The sequence below is a fragment of the Danio aesculapii genome, chromosome 6 (genome assembly GCF_903798145.1).
Source record: "Danio aesculapii chromosome 6, fDanAes4.1, whole genome shotgun sequence".
NCBI classification, from domain to species: domain Eukaryota; kingdom Metazoa; phylum Chordata; class Actinopteri; order Cypriniformes; family Danionidae; genus Danio; species Danio aesculapii.
Window position 1 is genome coordinate 42,274,939 of NC_079440.1, and position 22,470 is coordinate 42,297,408.

Below are 22,470 nucleotides of genomic sequence, written 5' to 3' on the forward strand. Positions count from 1 at the left end.
TCAGAGTGCTCTTGACCTCAGACTGGGGCGACGGTTCATCTTCCAGCAGGACAATGACCCAAAGCACATCGCCAAAATATCAATGGAGTGGCTTCACAACAATTCGGTGAATATACTTGAGTTGCCCAGCCAGAGCCCAGACCTAAGTCCTATTGAACGTCTCTGGAGAGATGTGAAAATGGCTGTACACTGTCGCTTCCTATCCAACCTGATAGAGCTTGAGAGGTACTGCAAAGAGGAATGGGCAAAAAGACAGGTGTGCCAAGCTTGTGGCATCATATTCAAAAAGACTTGAGGTGAAGTCAAAGGTGCATCAACAAAGTATTGAGCAAAGGCTGTGAATACTTATGTACATGTGATTTTTCAGGTTTTTTATTTTTAAGAAATTTGCAACAATTTCAAAAAATCTTTTCTCACATTGTCATGATGGGAGTATTGTGTGTAGAATTTTAAGGAAATAAATAGATTTAATCCATTATGGAATAAGGCTGTAACATAAAACAATGTGGAAAAAGTGAAGCGCTATGAAGACTTTCCAGATACATATTGCAATATAAGTTTTTGCTTCCATATTTAAAAGAGTACCCAAACAATGACTGAAGCCACAAAAATTAGAGGGTCCATTAAATGGCATAACATATTTTCGGCCGTTACATTTTTAGTGGCCAAAGTGTAGGTCTCAAACTCAATTCCTGGAGGGCCACAGCTCTGCACAGTTTTGCTCCAATCCTAATCAAACACAGCTGATCCAACTAATGACTCTTTTCAACACCTTGATTATTTGGATCAGCTGTGTTTGATTAGGGTTGGAGCAAAACTGTGCAGAGCTGCGGCCCTCCAGGAATTGAGTTTGAGACCTATGTTTTAGTGACACTTCTTTGTACATATCATGGATAAACCTCCAGTTGTTTTTGTGGTTTGAGCTCCTGCTAGGCTTGTTTGCTTAATGATAAACTTGCACACGCAGACCTTGCCTTGACTCTTTGACCTCTGACCTTTGCAGGTGCTGGAGTTTTGCCATGGTGGACAAATTGTCTAGTTTCCTGCACATTGGGGACGTTTGTTCCCTTTATGCAGAAGGCTCTACCAGTGGCTTCATCAGCACTCTGGGGTGAGTTGAATGACACTGCCTGTATTGATGTTTTGGAATGTTTTGAAATCACAAGGGCATAAAGTTTAATAGAAAACAAATTACCCAATGTTACAAGAAGGACATTTTCAATTCTCCAAGAGTGATTGTTACAGCAAATAAATGATTAACAAGGAGAAGCAGCTCATGTGTGAGAAGTCTGTGCCTTTTTCCCAGACTAGTTCTTCAACCGTAACCTCCTTATGTTTTCAGCTGGCAACAATCTTAAAGGAATTGTTTATGCAGAAAAGTTTGTCATCATTTATTCATTCTTTTAATCTGAAGTTCTTCTGTTCAACACAATAGAGAATTGCTGACATTTAATATTTTAAAAGGATTTTTTTCCAAAATACATTATTATTATATTCTTCATATCCGCTTGTTAAGTCATGACGTATGGAATATTGTTTCCGGGTCCAAGCCGCTACTCATTTGAATTGAGAAAACATTCGTTTATGGCCATTTTTTTGTTATATCACACATTAAAGTGAATTTTATATAAAATCATGGTGTACACAACAGTCTCTGGACTTGCTGCATCACAGACACCAATACTTTAACAATTTATAAAAAATTCATCACTTTCTGGCCATCGGATATTAGGCATGGACATATAAATTGCAATTGTGATTTTCAAAAGTATTACAGCGCTTTGGAAACGTTTATTATTACCATTTGTTGAGTCTCCTCATACAGTTTGATAGAGCGCTTGGACCCGGAAGCTGCTTCGGGTGACATCATACTTAACAAGCGGATAGGGCCTTAATGAAATTATTATTATTATTCATAAATTATAATTAAATTATTTCATATTTCATTATTATTAATAATAATAATAATTATTATTTTCCATTCAAATGTTTTGTTTTTTTATTTTTGTCAATTCTGTTTATTTTTTGGACACCGTTTTAATGGTTAAATTTAAATAAATCTCAGTGGTCAACGTGTGTCTAAATTAATTATACGAAATGAAACTATTACCTTTTCAGGAACATTATAAAATATATTTGTTTTCAAACTTCATTATATTCCTGTTATATTTAAAACAGGGACTGTGTGTGTAATTGTTAAATTACTCTTAAATGAATTATAATTAATTAATTCATTCATTTTCTTTTCAGTTTAGTCCCTTTTGAATTATTATTTTTATAATTATTTTTGATGCAATTATTATTATTATTATTATTGTTGTTAATATTAATATTATTATTACTTCAAAATGTGCGTTCTATTGTACAATAGTGATATATTCTATTTATTTGGTGGTCTTTAAAAAGTTTCTGTTTGTACATGACATGACAATTGTTTTGTAAATTGCTGTTCTACATAGTAGTGTATAAGGTTTACAGCAATAACTTTTAATTTATTCATTCAAATTTGCTCAATTCTGTGACTTTATACAGCACATTTTGTTTAAATGAATGGATTGTGTGATTCCATCTGTGCTTTTCACAATTTAGAAATCACAAGGGCCTAATATTCTTTATTAAACAAACCTGTCACTAGACTCTTAATCGAGTGTATGAGTCTTGTGAACCACCGTTGGTTAAATACTTTTTCTTTTCATCCTTTTTTCAAACATAGTAACTACATGGAGAGAGAAAAAACATGTCTGTGCATCAGAAAAGACTGTTCCATGAAGAAACAAATGTGATACAGTTAGTGATACAGGAAGTTGAGCCTTTTGAAGATAAAGAGAGCATGTAGTTTGCTATGGCTAAATATTAGTAATCTTTGATGTCTAGTTAAGAACATCCAGCTGTCAGCAGTTTAACTCTGTGTGTGTGTGTTTTTGGCTGACTGGTTGAGGAATTTGGATTATGTCCAGTAAGCTGCTGCTTTGGGCCAAAAAAGGCTAAATACGAGCACACACTTACAATTGAACATCTCTATTTACTCACTCAAACACACACAGATTCTCAGACAGGCCAAAAAGTTAAATGTCTACAAAATAATGTTTATTTGTTTCAATCAGGCTGGTTGATGACCGATGTGTTGTCCAACCAGATACCGGAGACCTGAATAACCCACCCAAAAAGTTCCGGGGTGAGTAGTTCTGACTGTGTCTGTCTGTGTGTGTGTATATGTGTGTGTGTGTTTTGCTGTTTTATTTTCAGTTGAGACAGGAAGTTCAGTTATATTGGACTTTGAAGTCAAAGGGCACATGCACTCTGGAGAAACGTTTGTCAATTTCACAAAAGCCACTAGGTTTATGAAGTTGTCCTTCATTCTTAGTAATTACCATTGTATTTTGAAACTTGTTATTGTCAAACGTAAATCAATGTAGAACAGTCTGATCTCATTTCTGCGGACATTAGCTTTGTTGTGGAAATTGTTACCAACACAGAGATTTGAGGAATGATTGTATTTCATAAGGTTGTGTGTGCTTGAGACTCCAAACTCCCCACATCACTCTAATGCATCTGCTGGTGACACTGAGAAGCTGCTTCAAGAGTAGTGTGAGTGTGTGTGTGTGTTTGAGAGTACATTAATACACCATTATGTATAACTAGTTTGCCACTGAGTGAGTTTTAGTGGAGTATTCAGCGTAAAAATGAAAATCCAGTCATGAATTACATAACCCTGTTTATTTGGAATCATTTTACATAGAAAAAGCATGCAGTAACTTTATAACATAAAGGTGCCAGTGAAAGTACTAGATTTACTGCTATATTTCAAGTCTTCTGAAGCCAACTGATCAAAGTGGTTATTCAGTGCTATTATTCTCCTCTGGAATAACTCTTAAATGTTACTCTTATTTGTGCATATTAAGACTCTGCACATCATGAAGTGTTCAAAGAAACGGTTTAGTTTTATATAAACATTTTGTAAACAAACACAGTGAATCAAGTTTCAATAGTCAAGAAGTGCAACTGAGATACTTCCATTTACAGAACAGTTTGAGTTCTGTAAATTTAAAAAAAGAATTGTATGCTCTCCATGGTGGCATTTATTTGATTAAAAGTTTACATGTAAAACAGTAAGACTGAGAAATGAGATCACAGATGGGTTTTTAGGCCTCTAAGCAATAAAAGTACAATATTATAATAATATTATATTAGAATGTGTGAGTAATTCCATGCAAATGTCAACCTTGCCATGGAAAAAATAAAGTTTTCATCAAAATAGTGAAACCGTTTCTACATTTTTTAAGCAAGTATTTTACAGTGCTTTAAAAATGCTCAAAAATGTCTCTGTCAGTGTTTTCAAACTATTATATTTGATTTACTAAAGTCACACAAGTGGCAATTTCACATGTCACATCCATAACGCAAAAGTGTCACATCCATAACCAAGCTTTTTCCTCATGAATGCAAAAATGTCAAACAAAATAAAATCAATGATTTTTTGTTCTATAGTGAGCCAATGGTTTTCCTTTTGATTAGCATGTTTCTTTTGGGTTGTGCACTTTAATTCACAGAATTTCTACAAAGCATGTTGAATACTGTAAACTCGCAACTTTTTTTTTTTTGTCACACCCATAACTCATGTTTATTTTCCTCATTTAAAGTACAAAACATGTTTACAGATTGATATTTTTTTAATTCCATAACTCTGTGGTCAGTTGTTTTGGAACAGTTGCTTCAATATAACTTTTAACTTATACTTTCTTTGTGAATTTATGTTTTGAGTTATTACTGCAACCGTCACATCCATAACGCTGGAATTGCTCGTGTCTTGTTTATGTTTTATTTCGAGGAACACTACATAATTTTTTATCACGATTTAATGAAAACATCCACAAAACGTCATTCAGTGTAAAAGTTGTTTGTTTGTGTGTGTGTGTGCGTGTGTGTACACTTTATAAGGTACACCTGTCCAACTGCTCGTTAACAAAAATTTCTAATCAGCTAATCACATGCAAGCAACTCAATACATTTAGGCATGTAGATATGATGAAGACGATCTGCTGCAGTTCAAAACGAGCATCAGACTTTGAACGTGGCCTGATTGTTGGTGTCAGATGGACTGGTCTGAGTATTTCATAAACTGCTGGTCTACTGGGATTTTCACGCACAACCATCTCTAGAGTTTACAGAGAATGGTCTGAAAAAGAGAAAATATCCAGTGAGCAGCAGTTCTGTGGGCTCCAATGCCTTGTAGATGCCAGAGGTCAGAGAAGAATGGCCAGACTGGTTACAATCGAGGTATGCAAAGAGCATCTCTGAAATTCTGAATACACAACACGTTGAATCTTGAGGCGAATGGGCTTCAGCAGCAGAAGACCACACCAGGTGCCACTCCTGTCAGCTAAGAACAGGAAACTGAGGCTACAATTCGCACAGGCTCACCAAAATTTGACAATATAAGATTGGAAAAACGTTGCCTGGTCTGATGAGTCTCGATTTCTGCTGCGACATTCGGATGGTAGGGTCAGAATTTTGGCATCAACAACATGAAAGTATGGATCCATTCTGCCTTGTATCTACAGTTCAGGCTGGTGGTGGTGGTGTAATGGTGTGGGGGATATTTTCTTGGCACACTTTGGGCTCATTAGTACCAATTGAGCATCGTTTCAATGACATCGCCTACCTGAGTACTGTTTCTGACCGTGTCCATCCCTTTATGACCACAGTGTACCCATCTTCTGATGGCTACTTTCAGCAGGATAATGCGTCACGTCATAAAGCGTGAAACATCTCAGAGGTGTTTCTTGAACATGACAATGAGTTCACTGTACTCAGATGGCCTCCACAGTCACCAGAGCTCAATCCAATAGAGCACCTTTAGGATCTGGTGGAACGGGAGATTTACATCATGGATGTGCAGCTGACAAATCTGCAACTGTGTGACGCTATCATGTTAATATGGACCAAAATCTGTAGGGAATATATACTGTACCTTGTTGAATCTATGCCATAAAGAATTACGGCAGTTCTGAAGGCAAAAGATGGTCCAACCCAGTACTAGTAAGGTGTACCTAATAAAGTGGCCAGTGAGTGTATGTATGCATGCATGTATGTATACACAAGCACATGTCAGACATATTTAGAAAATTGATATTTGATTACATGAAAATACTATTTTAGAAGGTTTACTAAACTAAACAATACTATTATTAAAGTATTAAATATTAATTTCATTCAAACAATCTTACTGAACCCATATTTCTCAAATTTAAAGTTTAGTTCACTTAAAAAGAAAATCTACTGACCCTTTGCTTACTCTGACTTACTACTCCAACATTCTTCAGAATATCTCCATTCGTGTCCAACAGTAGAAATAAACTTTAAATAGATTTGAAGGAAGGGGTGGGAGAGTAAATGATGACTTAATGTTCATTTTTGGATGATGAACTATGCTATTAATATATGAATTCTTTACAATTTCTGCTTTAATGTTTCAAATGACACAAAGAGCTATCCCTTTAACCTTTATCTGCTGCTCTATCAACTGCATTTATCTCAATAGCTCAGTGCTGTGGGTAAATAAGCTCTGCGCAGTGTGTGTTTGAGTCTGTGACGAGGGGAGGGAGAGAGAGGCAGAGATAACCGTCTGATGGTCAGTGGGCCTCAGGAGAGAGGAATGTGTACTATTTCCTTCGAATATAAACACACACCAAAGCAAATCATGTGATAGGTTATTTTCTGATGCAATTATTTCATTCTTTTGTTTATGTACGATTCCTAAATGATTAAGCTTACTGATTAGATTGCCGTCTAGCAGATGATAATTAAGCAAAGCAGTATAATAGACCTCCACTGAAGGAGAGACCTGAGATGTAGACTTTGTGTGGATTTTAGCATAAGAGTATAAAGCAACACCCTGGCAACCACTTTACTCAGATAAAAGAGTTGGGTTTTTTGGGCTATGGGTTAATGTGAGTGTATGATCTACATTCTTTTATTGACCCAAGAGCTTTTGGGTGCTTTATCAAGCCCAATCTTCAGAAAGTAGGAACAGAAACCAGATTCTTTTTCTTTGTCTCTCTCTCTCACTTTGTGTGTGTGTGTGTCACTCGTGTCCATTTCTGACTCCCCCTCTCTCCTTATTTGGTAAGACTGTAGTTCAGTTAGAAAGAAGAAGTGCATTTTCACTTTTATGCCTGCAGCTCTTTTCTTATCGCTTTTAATACAGCGTTTTTCTGTAATATTAGGTGCTTCTGAATTTATGTTATTAATTAAGTGCTACTGAATCTGAAAAAAATTGTTTTGGTTGCATTTAGTCCTTTTTGAATACCATGTGCTCTCAAACCACACAGACACACAGTTTACATACTGATTTTCATATTTGCTTGACATTTATGATCTCGTCATCCTCATCAGCAGACATTGAAAGCTGTGTGTGTGTGTGTGGCAAGGGACGATTACAGGTTTCAAGGTTTACCGCGGTTGATAAAAGTCAAGGTTTTAAAACCCCTAAATTTTTCTGTAATGCTGTTCCTCAGGTTTGTGTAATGTTGTAAATAAATCTGTTTTTGAAACCAATGAAGACAGCAGAAGTCAATAGGCATGGGCCAGTACAAGATTCTGATGGTTTGATAACCTTGGATAAAAATATCATGGTCTCACAGTTTCACGGTATTGTACTCGCTGTTCTAAAATATATTCTTTTTAAATGTCTGGGTAAAAAACTAAAACTTTTCCCCTTTTGAAAACAATATATTTTATTTTTTGAAAGTTTTATTATATTTTGGAACAGTAAACATGTCAGGCTAAATAATTACAATGAATCATTGACTTCTGCTGTCTTCATTAGTTTCAAAAACACAATTTAAAATTGCGTCTTTGGATAATTTTTCTGCTAAAGATACTGTTGTCCTAAAATAAAAAAAAAAATGTTAATAAAAAATCTTACACATACCTTAGGAACAGTATTACAGAAAATTTTGGTGTTTTAAAACCTTGACTTTTCCAAACCGCGGTATACCTTGAAAACAGTGATCGCCTATGCCCTGAAGTCAATGCTTTATTTTAATTATTTCACCTGACATGTTTACTGTTCCAAAGTACTCTAAATGTTTCCTAAAATAAAATATATATTGTGTTCAATGGGGTAAAAAGTTGTTTTTTTCCCATAAATTTAAAAAGAACTTCATTTTAGAGCAGTAATCATAAAACCGTGAAACTTTGGTGTTTTTATCCAAGGTTATCATACCGTCCTAAACTTATACTGGCCCATGCCTAGTGTGTGTGTCGAAAGTGCAGTGTGTATATCTGATTACAGAAGTAATGAGCGATGTTTGTGTTCTGTTAGTCTTAGATGAAATGCGTTGTTCCCTTTTTCTCTCTCTGTAGACTGTCTGTTCAGACTGTGTCCCATGAACAGATATTCGGCACAGAAACAGTTCTGGAAAGCTGCCAAACCTGGAGGAACTAGCACCACAGACACTGTCCTGCTTAACAAACTCCATGTGAGTGTAAAGTCTTATAGAGATGATTTGTTTGCTTATTATAACAGGGATGTCCAGTTCAGCTGATAATTGCTGGTCTAGAATTAGCGTTCACACCTCTGATTATTGCATGATAGCGCTGCAAGTATATTATAGGGATAGTTCACCCAAAAATAAAAAAATTCTGCTCATTAATCTGTCATTAATTCTAACAGCTTTAATTCATCCACTTGTTTAAAAATCTGTTTGAGTGTCTTTTTTCTCTTAAACACAAAAGAAGATATTTTGAAGAATGTTGTAAACCAGCAGCCATTGACTTCCATAGTATTTTTGGTTCCTAATATGGATCTCAGTGAATCTCAGTTTACAACATTCTTCAAAATGTCTTGTTGTTTTGTTCAGCAGAAGAAAGAAGAACATAAAAAATTATTATTACTTATGTGTGAGTAATTGGTTAAATATTTGTGTGAACTATCCCTTTGACTGTCGTCTCATTAGTTGCCATTGTTAGGTGACCGAGAAACAGAAGTCACAGTACATACACTACCTGACAATAGTCTTGTCGCCTATCCAAGTTTTAGGAACAACAAATAATAACTTGACTACTAGTTGATCATTTGATATTAGAAGTGGCTTATATGAAAGGCAAAGGCCTCTAGATTACACTTATTTTACCAAAATAATCTATGATCATACCTTGATTTTTAATTTTTTTAATTAGGACAGTAAGGTCTGACTTTGCTTAGACAAAAGTCTTGTTACCTAACAGAAATAATGTACAGTATAGAATATAAAGTCATGGTGCAGTGGAAAAATAATTAATATTGTGTATGACTCCAATGAGCTTGAAGGACTGCATTCATACATCTCTGCAATGACTCAAATAACTTATTAGTAAAATCATCTGGAATGGCAAAGAAAGCGCTCATGCTGGACTCTCAGAGTTCATCAAGATCCTTTGGATTCATCTTCAATGCCTCCTCCTTCATCTTACCCCAGATGTGCTCAATAATGTTCATTTATTGTGACTGGGCTGGCCAATCCTGGAGCACCTTGACCTTCTTTGCTTTCAGGAACTTTGTTGTGGAGGCAGCACAAATGTCTTGATACCTCAGGCAGGCTGTTGATGTTGCCATCTCTCCAGATCTCTCACACGCCCTAATACTGAATGTAACCCCAAACCATGATTTTTCCTTCAGCAAACTCGACTGATTTCTATCAGAATCTTGGCTTCATGCAGGTTCCAATAGGTCTTCTCCAGTATTTGTGATGATTAAGATGCAGTTCAACAGATAATTCATCAGAAAAATCTACCTTCTGCTGCTTTTCCAAATGAACAACTAGAAGTCAAGTTATTATTACTTGCTTTTACAACTGGGATTGACGACAAAACTTTTGTCAGGTAGAGTAATAGAGGCAAAATAGATAATCGAAAAGAAAAAAGTTCACCAAAATCTGCATTCTGATACAGTCCAAGGTGCAATGCTAATTTTGGTACCCAACCCTAATGCTGGCACTTATACATGTTCTTAATTTGTGAAATGATCAAGGTATCCTGTAAGTAGTCTTATTTATGTGCCTTTTACAGATATATTTTGTTTTAAATGTGTTTTTCATTTAAATGGAAAAAGCATGGAGGAAGAAACGTACACACACACACACACACACACACACACACACATCAACCTCCTATGCTCTGCTTATGTCCTTATATATACACACAGAATGAAGAAAAGTTGCTGACAATTAAAAAAGATGAGCTTGTAAATGAAACGGGTTGTGAAGAATGCTCTGTGGGCCATCTGAGCAATCTCACAGGACATGTCATTAAAACCAGTTTGCTTCTTTTTAGGAGGACAGTTCAGCAAATTTACTGAATTAATTAACCTCTCTGAAGCTCTCTCGAATGTTCTTAAGAGTAGTCCGTTTCTGTCAGGTGGTGTTCTGGAGTTTATGTGGGAAGCGCAGCTTTGATCTGGGCCCACCGAGTGTCCCAAACCCCAATTTATTAGTTTCCTTGCTTTCTTTTCATTCTCGCTCTGCTTTCTTTAGCATGCTGCTGATTTAGAGAAGAAACAAAATGAATCTGAGAACAAAAAGCTGCTTGGAACCGTCATTCAGTATGGCAATGTCATCCAGGTACGTTTTCTGAAGTGTTGTGCTTAAAAATGCAAATGATGTTGTTTATTAAAATATGTGCTAATTTGCATGCCTTTCTAGCACAAAAACATAAACATTAGCTGAAGCCAGAAAACAAATACATTTTCACTCCCTTTTTATTTGTTTGTATTTGATCAGGCATTTGGTTGTCCAGTGTAATTGCGATGTCTATGTCAAATAAATAAATATTCACACTGCTGCTCACCATTTGATCGGAGTCACTATCAGCGTGAGACAGACCACATGGTTTGTGTGTTTGTCATTCATTTGCTTATGATACATTTATCTATTTACAATGATGCTGTTGATTTTTTTGAGTTTCGTTTGACTTGATATTCAGTTATTTAATATCAGTTAATCAATATATGCATCTGTTTAATAATCAATATTGAGTTCTAATCCATTAATGATCAAAGGACCCTTTTCACATTTCTGGGTTTCTCAGTAGCAGAAGACATCATAGTTGGGTAAACTTAGAGAGCAGTGAATGGGAGATTACAACAAATTATTTATTTACTATTTGCTGAAATAATTAAAGCAAACCATACTATGGTGTGTTAAATCTTTAAAAGTTTTTAATATTTCGATTCTTTTTTTTTAAGTATGGACATTTATATGTATTTAAGTATGGTTTAAATCATCTTTGCATCAAATTACAAAGACGAATTTCTGCATGTGTGAGGCTTTCTAATGCAGCATCTATGGGGCAGGACAGTAAATTTGACATTGTTCTGCCACAAACAGAGCACAGAGCTGCTACTGAGCAACACAAACAGCATGCAGAAGTATAAATGCACTGCTACATGCCAGGCATGCTCAATACAGAATTATAAATCAGCCTTAAGTTCATGCAACTATGACGACTTTCGCTAATGAGGAACCCAGAAATGTAAAAAGGGTCCACGGCTACACAGACCAAGCAGTTCTAGCTATATTTCTGGTATTAAAAATTGGTTAATTGGTACTAAACTGAAGTGGAAATGCAAACTGAGTTGAGCAATCCTGAACTGAAGTGAGCTATATCAAACCATACAGAGAAGCGCAGTGGACGTTTATGGCATAGTGCTGGAGAGAAAATTCTTTTTGAGAAAACAACCTTTAAAATGATGAATTGTAAATGAAATCTACAGACACAAGTTGGAAAATTGCTGTAAAAGAAATACAGAAAGGTGTTGTTCGGATGTCGTCTTTCCATTAGACTGAAGAATATTTGGTAACACTTTATAATAACTACACACTATGAATCATTTATTAAGCATTAGCATCTAGTGAATTCATTATTTAAGCATTAACTCCACATTAATAAACCTTTGTAAGCCGTTTATAACTACAGCCACAAACGCTGTATTATTTATATTTATTTATATATACTTACAACCATGTTTATAATGAGCTTAATAATTGTACTTGCATAATTTGTGACTGGTTGATTTTTCAGTACTAAATTAAGTATTGCATTATTTACAAATCATTTGTATTTAGGAGTAGTTGGTGGTTTTTAAGATAATTCAGAATGAGTTTGTAAATGATTCTTAAACTATTGAAATCAATGTTTATTCATTCATTTTCTTTTCGGTTTAGTCCATTTATTAATCTGGGGTTGCCACAGCGGAATGAACCGCCAACTTATCCAGCATATGTTTTACGCAGCGGATGCCCTTCCAGCTGCAACTCATCACTGGGAAACATACACACACACTCATTCACACTCATACACTACGGACAATTTAGCTTACCAAATTCACCGATAGCGCTGGACTGTGTGGGAAACCAGATCACCCGGAGGAAACCCACGCGAACTCGGGAAGAACATGCAAACTCCACACAGAAACGCCAACTGACTCAGCCGAGGCTCGAACCAGCGACCTTCTTGCTGTGAGGCGACAGCACTACCTAGTGCGCCATCGCGTCACCCATCAATGTTTATATATCTTATTATTCAGACATATAGTAATGGTTACTATGTATGTTAATAAATTCTTTAACTCAACTTCATGCAGTTTTGTGACCTAATCTGGTGAGGACTATTTATGCTTTATAAATCCCTTATAAATGACAATTAAAGGGTCGGTATCAAATCTTTGCAATTTTCTCTAAAATGTAAATCTACTGTAAAGTTTAAACAATGCTGAATAACAGGAGTGTCAAAATACGACATAAAATTGGATAAAACAACAACAATATAATAATTTAGCAAGATAATTAGATGCAATGTTTAAACTGTACTGTAATTTTATTTTAGATAGGTTTGCAAAGATTTATTTTTCACTTGATACGGTTTCATTTGTGTATCTTTAAATGAATAGGAATGAGTAAAGTTGTTTATGTTCTTTTTTCCTCTTTAGAATTTAACCAACCCTTTAATTGTCATTTATTAGGGATTTATAAAGCATGAATAGTCCTCACTTTAGATTAGGTCACAAAACTGGATGAAGTTGAGTTAATAAAGCATTTATTACATACAATTTAATTATTAGTATATGCCTGAATAATAAGAATTATTAATGTTAATTTTAATACTTTATTAATCATTGACGAACTCATTCTGAATGATCTTAAATAACAACCAACAACGCTTAAATAACTTGTTTGTAAATAAAGCACTTAATTTAGTAATGAAAAATAAATCATTAACAAACTATGCAAGTACAATTATTAAGCACATTATAAATGTGGTTGTAAGAATACAGCATTTGTAGCTGCAGCTATAAACGGCTTACTAATGTCTGTTAATGTAGCGTTAATGCTTAACAGATAATGAATTCACTATTTGCTGATGCTTTATAAATGGTTCATAGTGTGTAGTTATTATAAAGTGTTACATAATATTTTGCAGCTAAATTAACCATGTATCTGTTTCCACTCCTTTGCAGCTTCTCCATCTGAAGAGTAATAAATATCTGACGGTGAATAAGCGTTTGCCAGCTCTTCTTGAGAAAAATGCCATGCGTGTGACTCTGGATGCTGCAGGGAACGAAGGCTCGTGGTTTTACATCCAGCCCTTCTATAAGCTGCGCTCTATAGGGGATAATGTGAGTATGTCATTAGCCACTGCAAAACAGCCGGTGATATCTTGGTTATTAATCTGATTTATTATGTGGTCCGAGTTATCGCACTTACATAAACACACATTAGAGCTCCACTTGTTGTGTTTGTGTGTCTTCAGGTGGTCATTGGAGATAAAGTTGTGTTAAACCCTGTCAATGCCGGACAGCCGCTGCACGCCAGCAGCCATCAGCTTGTGGATAATCCAGGATGCAATGAAGTAAAATACACAAATATAAACACCATGTTGGTTATTTTGAGTGGTATACTATTGATACAAAATGAACTGATGGACATTTCAAACAGTAATTGACAGCAGAACATGATATCAGAGTGTTGTGTGTTTAATGCCTCATTCACACTAGCAGCCGCTTTGTAGCTGCCTGTTGCTCTGGGTGGAGATCTGCTGCAAACACAGGTCTGTGTAGGTATTGACAGGATGAATACAACCGGCCTCTTAGCGAGCTGAGAGAAGATCACGTGAGCTCTACTGGTGCTCCTATTGGCTGTCACTCAAGAAAGTCGCTCTTTATTTGCATAAAGTTGAAGGATTCTCAACTTTGTCGCGTCACTCGACACGCCCACCAACGGTCACTGTTGCTTGCGTAGACACTCACTCTTTTTTGAAATAAATCAACGCTTGTCGCATTGTTGCTTGTCGCTTTGTCGTTTGTGGCTTTGTCGCTTCTCGCTTTGTCGCTTCTCGCTTTGTGGCTTTGCTGGTTTGCCACTTGTCACTTTGACGATTTAGGGCTTTCGTTTGGCACTTCGTCGCTTGATGTTTCGTTTCTTGACACTTCGTCGACTGACGCTTCGTTGCTTGATGCTTCGTCGCTTGATGCTTCGTTGTTTGATGATTTGTTGATTGTCGCTTTGTGGCTTGTCGCTTTGACGATTGTCACTTTATCGTTTGATGCTTTGTCGATTGTCGCTTTGTGGCTTTGTCGATTGTCGCTTTGAGGCTTGTGGCTTTGTCGATTGTCGCTTTGAGGCTTGTCGCTTTGACGCTTTTGGCTTTGACGCTTCTCGCTTGCAGCTTTGTGGATTGTCGCTTTGTGGCTTTGTAGCTTTGTCGCTTCTCGCTTGACGATTTGTCAATTGTCGCTTTGTCGTTTGTTGCTTGTAGCTTTGTCGCTTGGTGCTTTGTCGATTGTCGCGTTGACGCTTGTGGCTTTGTCGCTTCTCGCTTGTGGCTTGTTGCTTGTTTTACGCTTGGTGCTTTGTCGATTGTTACTTTGTGGCTTTGTCGATTGTCATTTTGACGCTTTGTGGCTTGTCGCTTTGACGCTTGTCGCTTGGTGCTTTGTCGATTGTCGCTTTGACGCTTTTTGGCTTGCCGCTTTGACGCTTTTTGGCTTGCCGCTTTGTCAATTGTTGCCTTGTCGCTTTGTCGCTTTGTAGCTTTGTCACTTCTTGCTTGCCACTTTGTCGATTGTTGCTTTGTCACTTTGGCTTAGTGGCTTTGCCGCTTGTTGCTTTGTTGCTTGTCGCTTGGTCGCATGGTCACTTAACGCTTGATGCTTCATCGCTTGACGATTTGTCGATTGACGCTTTGTCGTTTGTCGTTTGTTGCTTGTCGCTTGTAGCTTTGTCGCTTGACGCTTTGTCGCTTGACGCTTTGTCGCTTGGTGGCTTGTCGATTGTCGCATTCACGCTTGTGGTTTTGTCGCTTTGTGGCTTTGTCACTTGTCACTTGACGCTTTGTCGCTTGATGCCTCGTGGCTTTACAATTTGTCGTTTGTCACTTTATCGCTTTGTGGCTTTGCCACTTGTCGCTTTGTCGCTTGACACTTCATCGCTTAACACTTTGTCGCTTTGTGGCTTTGTCAATTGTCGCTTCGTTGCTTGACACTTTATCACTTGTTGTCACTTGTTCCTTTGTGGAATTTTTTCTTTGACGCTTTGTCGAATGATGCTTTGTAGCTTGTTGCTTTGCCACTGCTAGTTGCTTGTAGTATGAAGTGTGAATGAGGCTTAATGTAGTGAGTGACATGCAGTGATCAAAAATTCAAACAACTTTTTTTAGATTCATTTTTGGAATCTTTTTATCTTATATTATTATAATATTTTTAATAATAATGATTTAAATGGGGATAAAATAAAAGTCCCAATTTTTTATAAGGGGCCAAAAAAAATTTATTCTTAAAAATAAATTTAAATCATTAAAAGGTGTGAAATAATAAAAAAAACATTATTATTAATTATTTAATTTCATTATTCATTTATCTTTTTTTTATAATTATTTTTAGGGGTTTTAACCTTTAATGGATAGAATAGTGCAGAGAATTAACAGGAAATAGTTGGAAGCAGAGAGAGGGGAAGGGTCGGCAAAGGACCTCGAGCCGGGAATCGAACTCTGGTCGCTGTGAGCACCATGGTGCTATATGTCAGCGCACTTAACCACTAGGCTATTGGTGTTGACTATTTAGGCTATTTAATACAGCATGGGTATCTAAAGGTGCTCCAAGATGACAAACACTTGCAAAAAGGATCAAAGCATATGCGTTGTATGCTGTATTCCACCAATATAATAAGAAGTCGGGATGACCCAGTAGATAACGGATGCAGCTGTTTGGGAAAAGTCCAAGAAAAAGGCCAATTAGGATGTTTCTGAGCCGTCCAAAAACACTCAAAGAATAATTAGATGTTCAAACTACTTGAGCTGAACACACAATTCTTAAGGCTTTTTGGGATGACTTAATTATTTTTAATACTTTTATTACCGGATTTACCTAAAATTCTGAGCAGAAATATAGAAATGGATATTCATAAAATGTATAAATAAATGCTAGTATAGTTCTAATATTTTAATAATTTAAAAAACATTTCCTGGTTACCTAGAAATAACACTTTTAAATGAAGACATTTGTACAACACTGAGAAGCCTGGTTCTTTAAAAAAAACACAGTTATAGTTATAGTTGAAAGTGAATTAAAATAGGAAAGTATACGAGAACCACTGCTGTGTTTCAGTATTTTTTCTTTCTCAGGTGAATTCAGTGAACTGCACCACCAGTTGGAAAATCGTTCTCTTTATGAAATGGAGCGACAACCAGGAGATTGTCTTGAAAGGAGTATGTTCCACACCATGTACTGTGTTTGACTTTCCCAGCAATATTTCAGATTCTCAATGAAATGCATGTGTAATCAGGGTGATGTGGTGAGGCTGTTTCATGCGGAGCAGGAGAAGTTTCTGACGTGTGATGAGCACAGAAAAAAGCAGTATGTGTTTTTGCGTACCACCGGACGCCAGTCTGCAACCTCCGCCACTAGTAGCAAAGCACTCTGGGAGGTAGAGGTAAGTTTAGGACCTAGCTTTGTGAATTGACCAGATGTTTTTGTTGGTTTGGGAGTCTGAACAGATGTTTATATGCATTTCAGGTGGTTCAGCATGATCCGTGCCGAGGCGGAGCCGGCTACTGGAACAGCCTCTTTAGGTTTAAACACCTAGCCACCGGCCATTACCTTGCTGCTGAGGTTAGACCCATAGGTTTCCCAGAATTTAAACAAATCACACATAATAAATATACAGAGGGGCAAATAATTCTGACTTTAATGGTACACACACATGCATATATAAGTCAAAACATGTCTGTTTAGAAAGCTTAATATCAGCAAGAGCAGAGAATTTGAGACCTTCATCTAATTGTTCTCACCCTATTGTGATCAGGTAAATCCAGACTATGAAGAAGAATGCCTGGAGTCCCGTTCCTCTGTGAGTGAGTGTGTGTGTGTGTGTGTGTGTGTGTGAGTGTGTGTCTGTGCTTTTTCCCTTTCATCTGAGCTTCTGAATTCATAGCTTGAGCAATTTGAGGGTTTCTTTAGCATTTTTATACACACATTAGCTTAGCCAAAGCAGAAAGTGAGCTAGAATGTGTGTTCACGGTTTCTTCTATTGTTTCTCACTCAGATGGATTCGGAGCATGAAGTGATTCGGGCTCGTGCACGTAATCCTCAGGATAAGGTGATGTACACACTGGTGTCTGTTCCTGATGGAAATGACATATCCTCCATCTTTGAGCTTGACCCTACCACACTGAGGGGCGGTGACTCGCTTGTGCCAAGGTGGAGCAAGATTGACTTTTTGTGACTTCTGATGATTTAATATGCGCATATTAAATGATCTGTATTTTGCGTTGTGCTTAAAGAAACTCGTATGTGAGGCTCAGGCATCTCTGCACCAACACGTGGGTCCACAGCACCAACCAGCCAATAGATAAAGAGGAAGAGAAACCAGTCATGCTCCGAGTGAGTGTGTCTCTGTCTGTGTATGACTGTATTTCTGTGTTCTGTGAAGTGTGTCTCCTTAACTTTCTGTTCGTGTCTCAGATAGGAACGTCTCCTCTGAAGGAAGATAAAGAGGCGTTTGCTATAGTGCCCGTCTCCCCGGCTGAGGTTCGAGATCTGGATTTTGCTAATGATGCTAGTAAAGTGTTGGCTTCCATTGCAGCCAAACTGGAGAAGGGCACCATCACTCAGAATGAGAGGAGGTAGAAGATATATGCGTTTATATATCCATGCGTTCATTTATTCATCCATTCATCCATCTATTCCTCTGTTTGCTAATACATCCTTTCTTCATCCATTCATTCATCAGTTGTCTTATCAATCTGTCTGTTTGACACTTTTTGACTGTCTATCTATTACTTCATACATTCATTGAACATCCATCCATCGTTCCATGCATCTATTCATTCATTAAGCCATTTATTTATTCATTCACCATCCATCATTCTTGTCATCCGTCCGTACATATATTCATTCATTCTTTCATTCATCCATTCATCTATCAAGTCTCCAATCCATCCGTCCATCCATCCATCAGTCATCAGTCTTTTTATTCATATAACCATTTATTCACCACCCATCAGACTTTAATCCGTCCATCAATTCATTCTTTCACCACCCATCAGTCTTTTCATCTGTACGTTCATCCATTCATGAATCTATTAATTTATTCATCCATCCATCCGTCTACCCATCCATCAGTCTTTTTATTCATCTATACATTCATTCTTTCACCATCCATCAGTGCTTTTATCCATCCATTTATTCATGTTTTCACCATCAATCCATAAGTTTTTTTATTCATCCATCCATTCATTCATTAATTCACCATCCATCAGTCTTTTCATCTATCCATTCATTCCTTTTCACCATCCATCCATGCATCAGTCTTTTTATTTATTCATCCATCTATCCATCAGTGTTTTTATCCATCCATCCATCCATCTATTCATCCATCCATCCATCCACCCAAAAGTCCATCCATCATTTTTCATTCATTCATTCATTCATTCATTCATTCATTCATTCATTCATTCATTCATTCATTCATCCATCAGTCTTTTCATTTGTAGATTCATTCATGCATTCATCGATTCATGAATCCATTAATTTATTCATTCATCCATCCATCTACCCATCCATCAGTCTTTTTATTCATCTATCCATTGATTCTTTCACTATCCATCAGTCATTTTATCCATCCATTAATTCATTATTTCACCATCCATCAATCTGATTTTTTTATTCATCTATCTATTAATTTTCACTATGCATCATTCTTTTTATTCATTCATCTATCATCCATATATCTACCCATCTGTTTTTATCCATCCATCCATCCATGCATAAATCCATCTATCGTTTTTTCATTCATTCATTCATTCATTCATTCATTCATTCATTCATTCATTTATCCATTTTCACTATCCATCCATGCATCATTCTTTTTATTCATTCATCCATCAATCCACCCATCAGTGTTTTTATACATCCATAAATCCATCTATCGTTTTTTAGTCATCTGTTCATTCATTCATTTTCACCATCCATCCATGAATCATTCTTTTTATTCATTCATTTATCCATCCATCCAGAAATCTATCTATCGGTTTTTATTCATCCACCTAATTCATTCATTAATTCACCATCCATCAGTCTTTTATATCCATCCATTCATTCTTTTATCACCCATCAATTTTTTCATCTGCACGTTCATCCATCCATCCATTCATTCATTCATTCATTCATTCATTCATTCATTCATTCATCCATTCATGAATCCATTCATTTATTCATCCATCTATCCGTCTACCATCCATCTTTTTATTGAAATATCCATTCATTCTTTCACCATCAATCAGTCTTTTATCCATCCATTTATTCATAATTTCACCATCCATCCATCAGTTTTTTTTTCATCCATCCATCCATTCATTCATTAATTCACCATTCATCCATGCATCAGTCTTTTTTTTAATTTATCCATCCATCCATTCATTAATTCACCATCCATCTATGCATCAGTCTTTTTATTAATTCATTCATCCATCCATATATCCATCCATCAGTTTTTTTATTCATCCATCCATTCAATCATTCACCATCCATCAGTCTTTTCATCTATTCATTCAATATTTCACCATCCGTCTATTGATCCATGCATTCATCAGTCGTTTCATTCATTAATTTTCACCATCCATCTGTCCGCCCATTCTTCCATCAGTGTTTTTTTCATCAAGCCATTCATTCAGTCTTTTGCCATCCATTCATTGATCCATCCACCCATCAGTCTTTTAATTGATTGATTGATTGGTTCATTCATTTATCAGTTATTTTATCCATCCGTCCATTTATTCTTTCACCATTCATCCATTCTTTCAGCATAATCTTTATATCCATTCTTTTTGTTTTCATCCATCCTCACACACAGGTCAGTGACGAAGCTGTTGGAGGATCTGGTGTATTTTGTGGTGGACATTCCCAGCAGTGCTCAAGATGTGCTGGAGATCACAGTCAACAAACCCAACAGAGAGCGACAGAAACTCATGAGAGAGCAGAACATTCTTAAACAGGCACTTATTATCTCTCTTCTACGGTTTAACATTACATTAACATTAAAGTCACTAACATTTAAACCATTTAATCCATTCTTTTTTATCACTGGCCAGATTTTCAAACTGCTGCAGGCCCCGTTTACAGACAGTGGCGACGGCCCTATGTTGCGACTAGAAGAGCTCGCAGACCAGCGTCACGCACCCTTTCGACACATTTGTCGGCTCTGCTACAGAGTCCTACGTTACTCACAACAGGACTATCGCAAAAATCAGGTGAACTACTAAAATAAATGTGCAACTAAAAACACAGTCACAACAATGTGCAGTATTCATTCTTAATTTGTTTATTTGTCTTCAGGAGTACATAGCAAAGCAGTTCCGCTTCATGCAGAAGCAGATAGGATATGATGTGCTTGCTGAAGACACAATTACAGCCCTTCTGCACAACAACAGGAAGCTCCTAGAGAAACACATTACAGCAGCTGAAATAGATACCTTCGTCAGTCTGGTTCGCAAGAACAGGGAGCCCAGGTGTGCGAAAAAAAATATATCTGCATAATAGTTCTTGGTCATTTACATGTATTCATTGGCAGCCCCTTTCATCTAAAGCGACTAGCAAATGAGAAATGTTATAATGTCAGTGATTCATCTCGAGTTGAGTGACGTTGGTGAAAGTGACTGTAAAAATAGATGTTTTAGAATAGTTTAGAAGATGTTTATTTGATGATTGAATTAATCTTTTGAATGATTGTGTTTCTCTAGATTTCTGGATTACTTGTCAGATCTGTGTGTGTCGATGAATAAATCCATCCCTGTCACTCAAGAGCTCATCTGTAATGCTGTGCTGGACCCAGCCAATGCAGACATTCTCATCGAAACCAAGTATAAAATTATGAATATTACGTGATTGATGTTACTGAATATACTAGGGGTGTATCACAACCCACAGATCGAAACGCGCGTGACCCGCAGATTAATAACTATTTTTGAACTTGTCGGTTAATCCCACATTTATAACAATTGCAGAGAGATCGCCTCCCGCGTCATCTAAATCACGTGTATGAAAGCATTTTGGCTTATGTGTAAAGTGTATTGATGATGGAAAATTTGAGGTGGGACCTACTTAAAGGCTTTCTTAGGGTATTAATTGAAGGTGTTTTCTGTCACTGTTTGTTTAGCCTGTATTAATGCCTTCAGTGTAAAGCTGTACAATTAAACATTAAAAGATCGGGATCTCAATTCAAACCCGCGCAACATGAATGATATCGATGCACTCAAATCTGCGTTTGATCAAGAGAGATTCTTTTTTTACACTTTTTCAATTAGTGACAATTAAAAACCGCAGAAATACTGGGAGAATTGTAGTTCAGATGTAAACACTGATGTTTATGGTAAAGATTAAAATTACGGTTTAACGGAACTTGACGCTGGTAAATGTTGCAGCACTTACATTGTTTAACCAATAGGTGGCAACAAACAACCATCAAAATGATGTCACTGAAAAGGTTCAAAAATGATCCACCTATAATGAAACATGACGTTTTATGTGTAAATTGTTGAATCATTAATTGAAAATAAATATGATATGTTGTACAAGATGTTAGATTTCTATATTTAGCAATATCAGCAACAGTAGTAAAGATCAATTTTTTTACTGAATATTTTCCTATTTTTTCCTATTTTCCTATCGGCTTGTTATTTCTTGATTTTCTTCTTATTAAAATGACAGGTTCTAAGTTCTGTTTGTTAAAAGTATGTTTTTTGCAGTAATATTTTTGTATAAATGAAAGCAATTGACATTTGTCTCCTCCCTTTTTTGCTGATCCAAAAAATGCTTTGATCCGAGACTCATAAACCGTAGTGTGATCCGAACCGTGAGATTTGTGATCCGTTACACCACTAGAATATACAGTATTATGTTACTAAATAATCATTGAAATATTTAAATATAAATAATTATAT

The 22,470-nt window shown here is 36.4% G+C and overlaps 1 protein-coding gene across 1 annotated transcript in view; it reads left to right on the forward strand.

Annotated features, from left to right (window-relative positions):
* itpr1a (inositol 1,4,5-trisphosphate receptor, type 1a) overlaps nucleotides 1–22,470 on the forward strand; it is a 73,609-nt gene that overhangs the window by 8,556 nt on the left and 42,583 nt on the right. Inside the window, exons 2-18 of the mRNA XM_056460230.1 lie at nucleotides 1,004–1,111; nucleotides 3,105–3,175; nucleotides 8,368–8,483; nucleotides 10,515–10,601; nucleotides 13,496–13,654; nucleotides 13,789–13,887; nucleotides 16,657–16,740; nucleotides 16,818–16,964; nucleotides 17,048–17,143; nucleotides 17,337–17,381; nucleotides 17,577–17,731; nucleotides 17,815–17,914; nucleotides 17,996–18,156; nucleotides 20,385–20,526; nucleotides 20,623–20,781; nucleotides 20,867–21,039; nucleotides 21,271–21,390. Of these exons, the coding sequence (XP_056316205.1) occupies nucleotides 1,020–1,111; nucleotides 3,105–3,175; nucleotides 8,368–8,483; nucleotides 10,515–10,601; nucleotides 13,496–13,654; nucleotides 13,789–13,887; nucleotides 16,657–16,740; nucleotides 16,818–16,964; nucleotides 17,048–17,143; nucleotides 17,337–17,381; nucleotides 17,577–17,731; nucleotides 17,815–17,914; nucleotides 17,996–18,156; nucleotides 20,385–20,526; nucleotides 20,623–20,781; nucleotides 20,867–21,039; nucleotides 21,271–21,390 (2,006 nt within the window). The 5' untranslated portion in view covers nucleotides 1,004–1,019. The remainder of the gene's footprint in view (nucleotides 1–1,003; nucleotides 1,112–3,104; nucleotides 3,176–8,367; nucleotides 8,484–10,514; nucleotides 10,602–13,495; nucleotides 13,655–13,788; nucleotides 13,888–16,656; nucleotides 16,741–16,817; nucleotides 16,965–17,047; nucleotides 17,144–17,336; nucleotides 17,382–17,576; nucleotides 17,732–17,814; nucleotides 17,915–17,995; nucleotides 18,157–20,384; nucleotides 20,527–20,622; nucleotides 20,782–20,866; nucleotides 21,040–21,270; nucleotides 21,391–22,470) is intronic.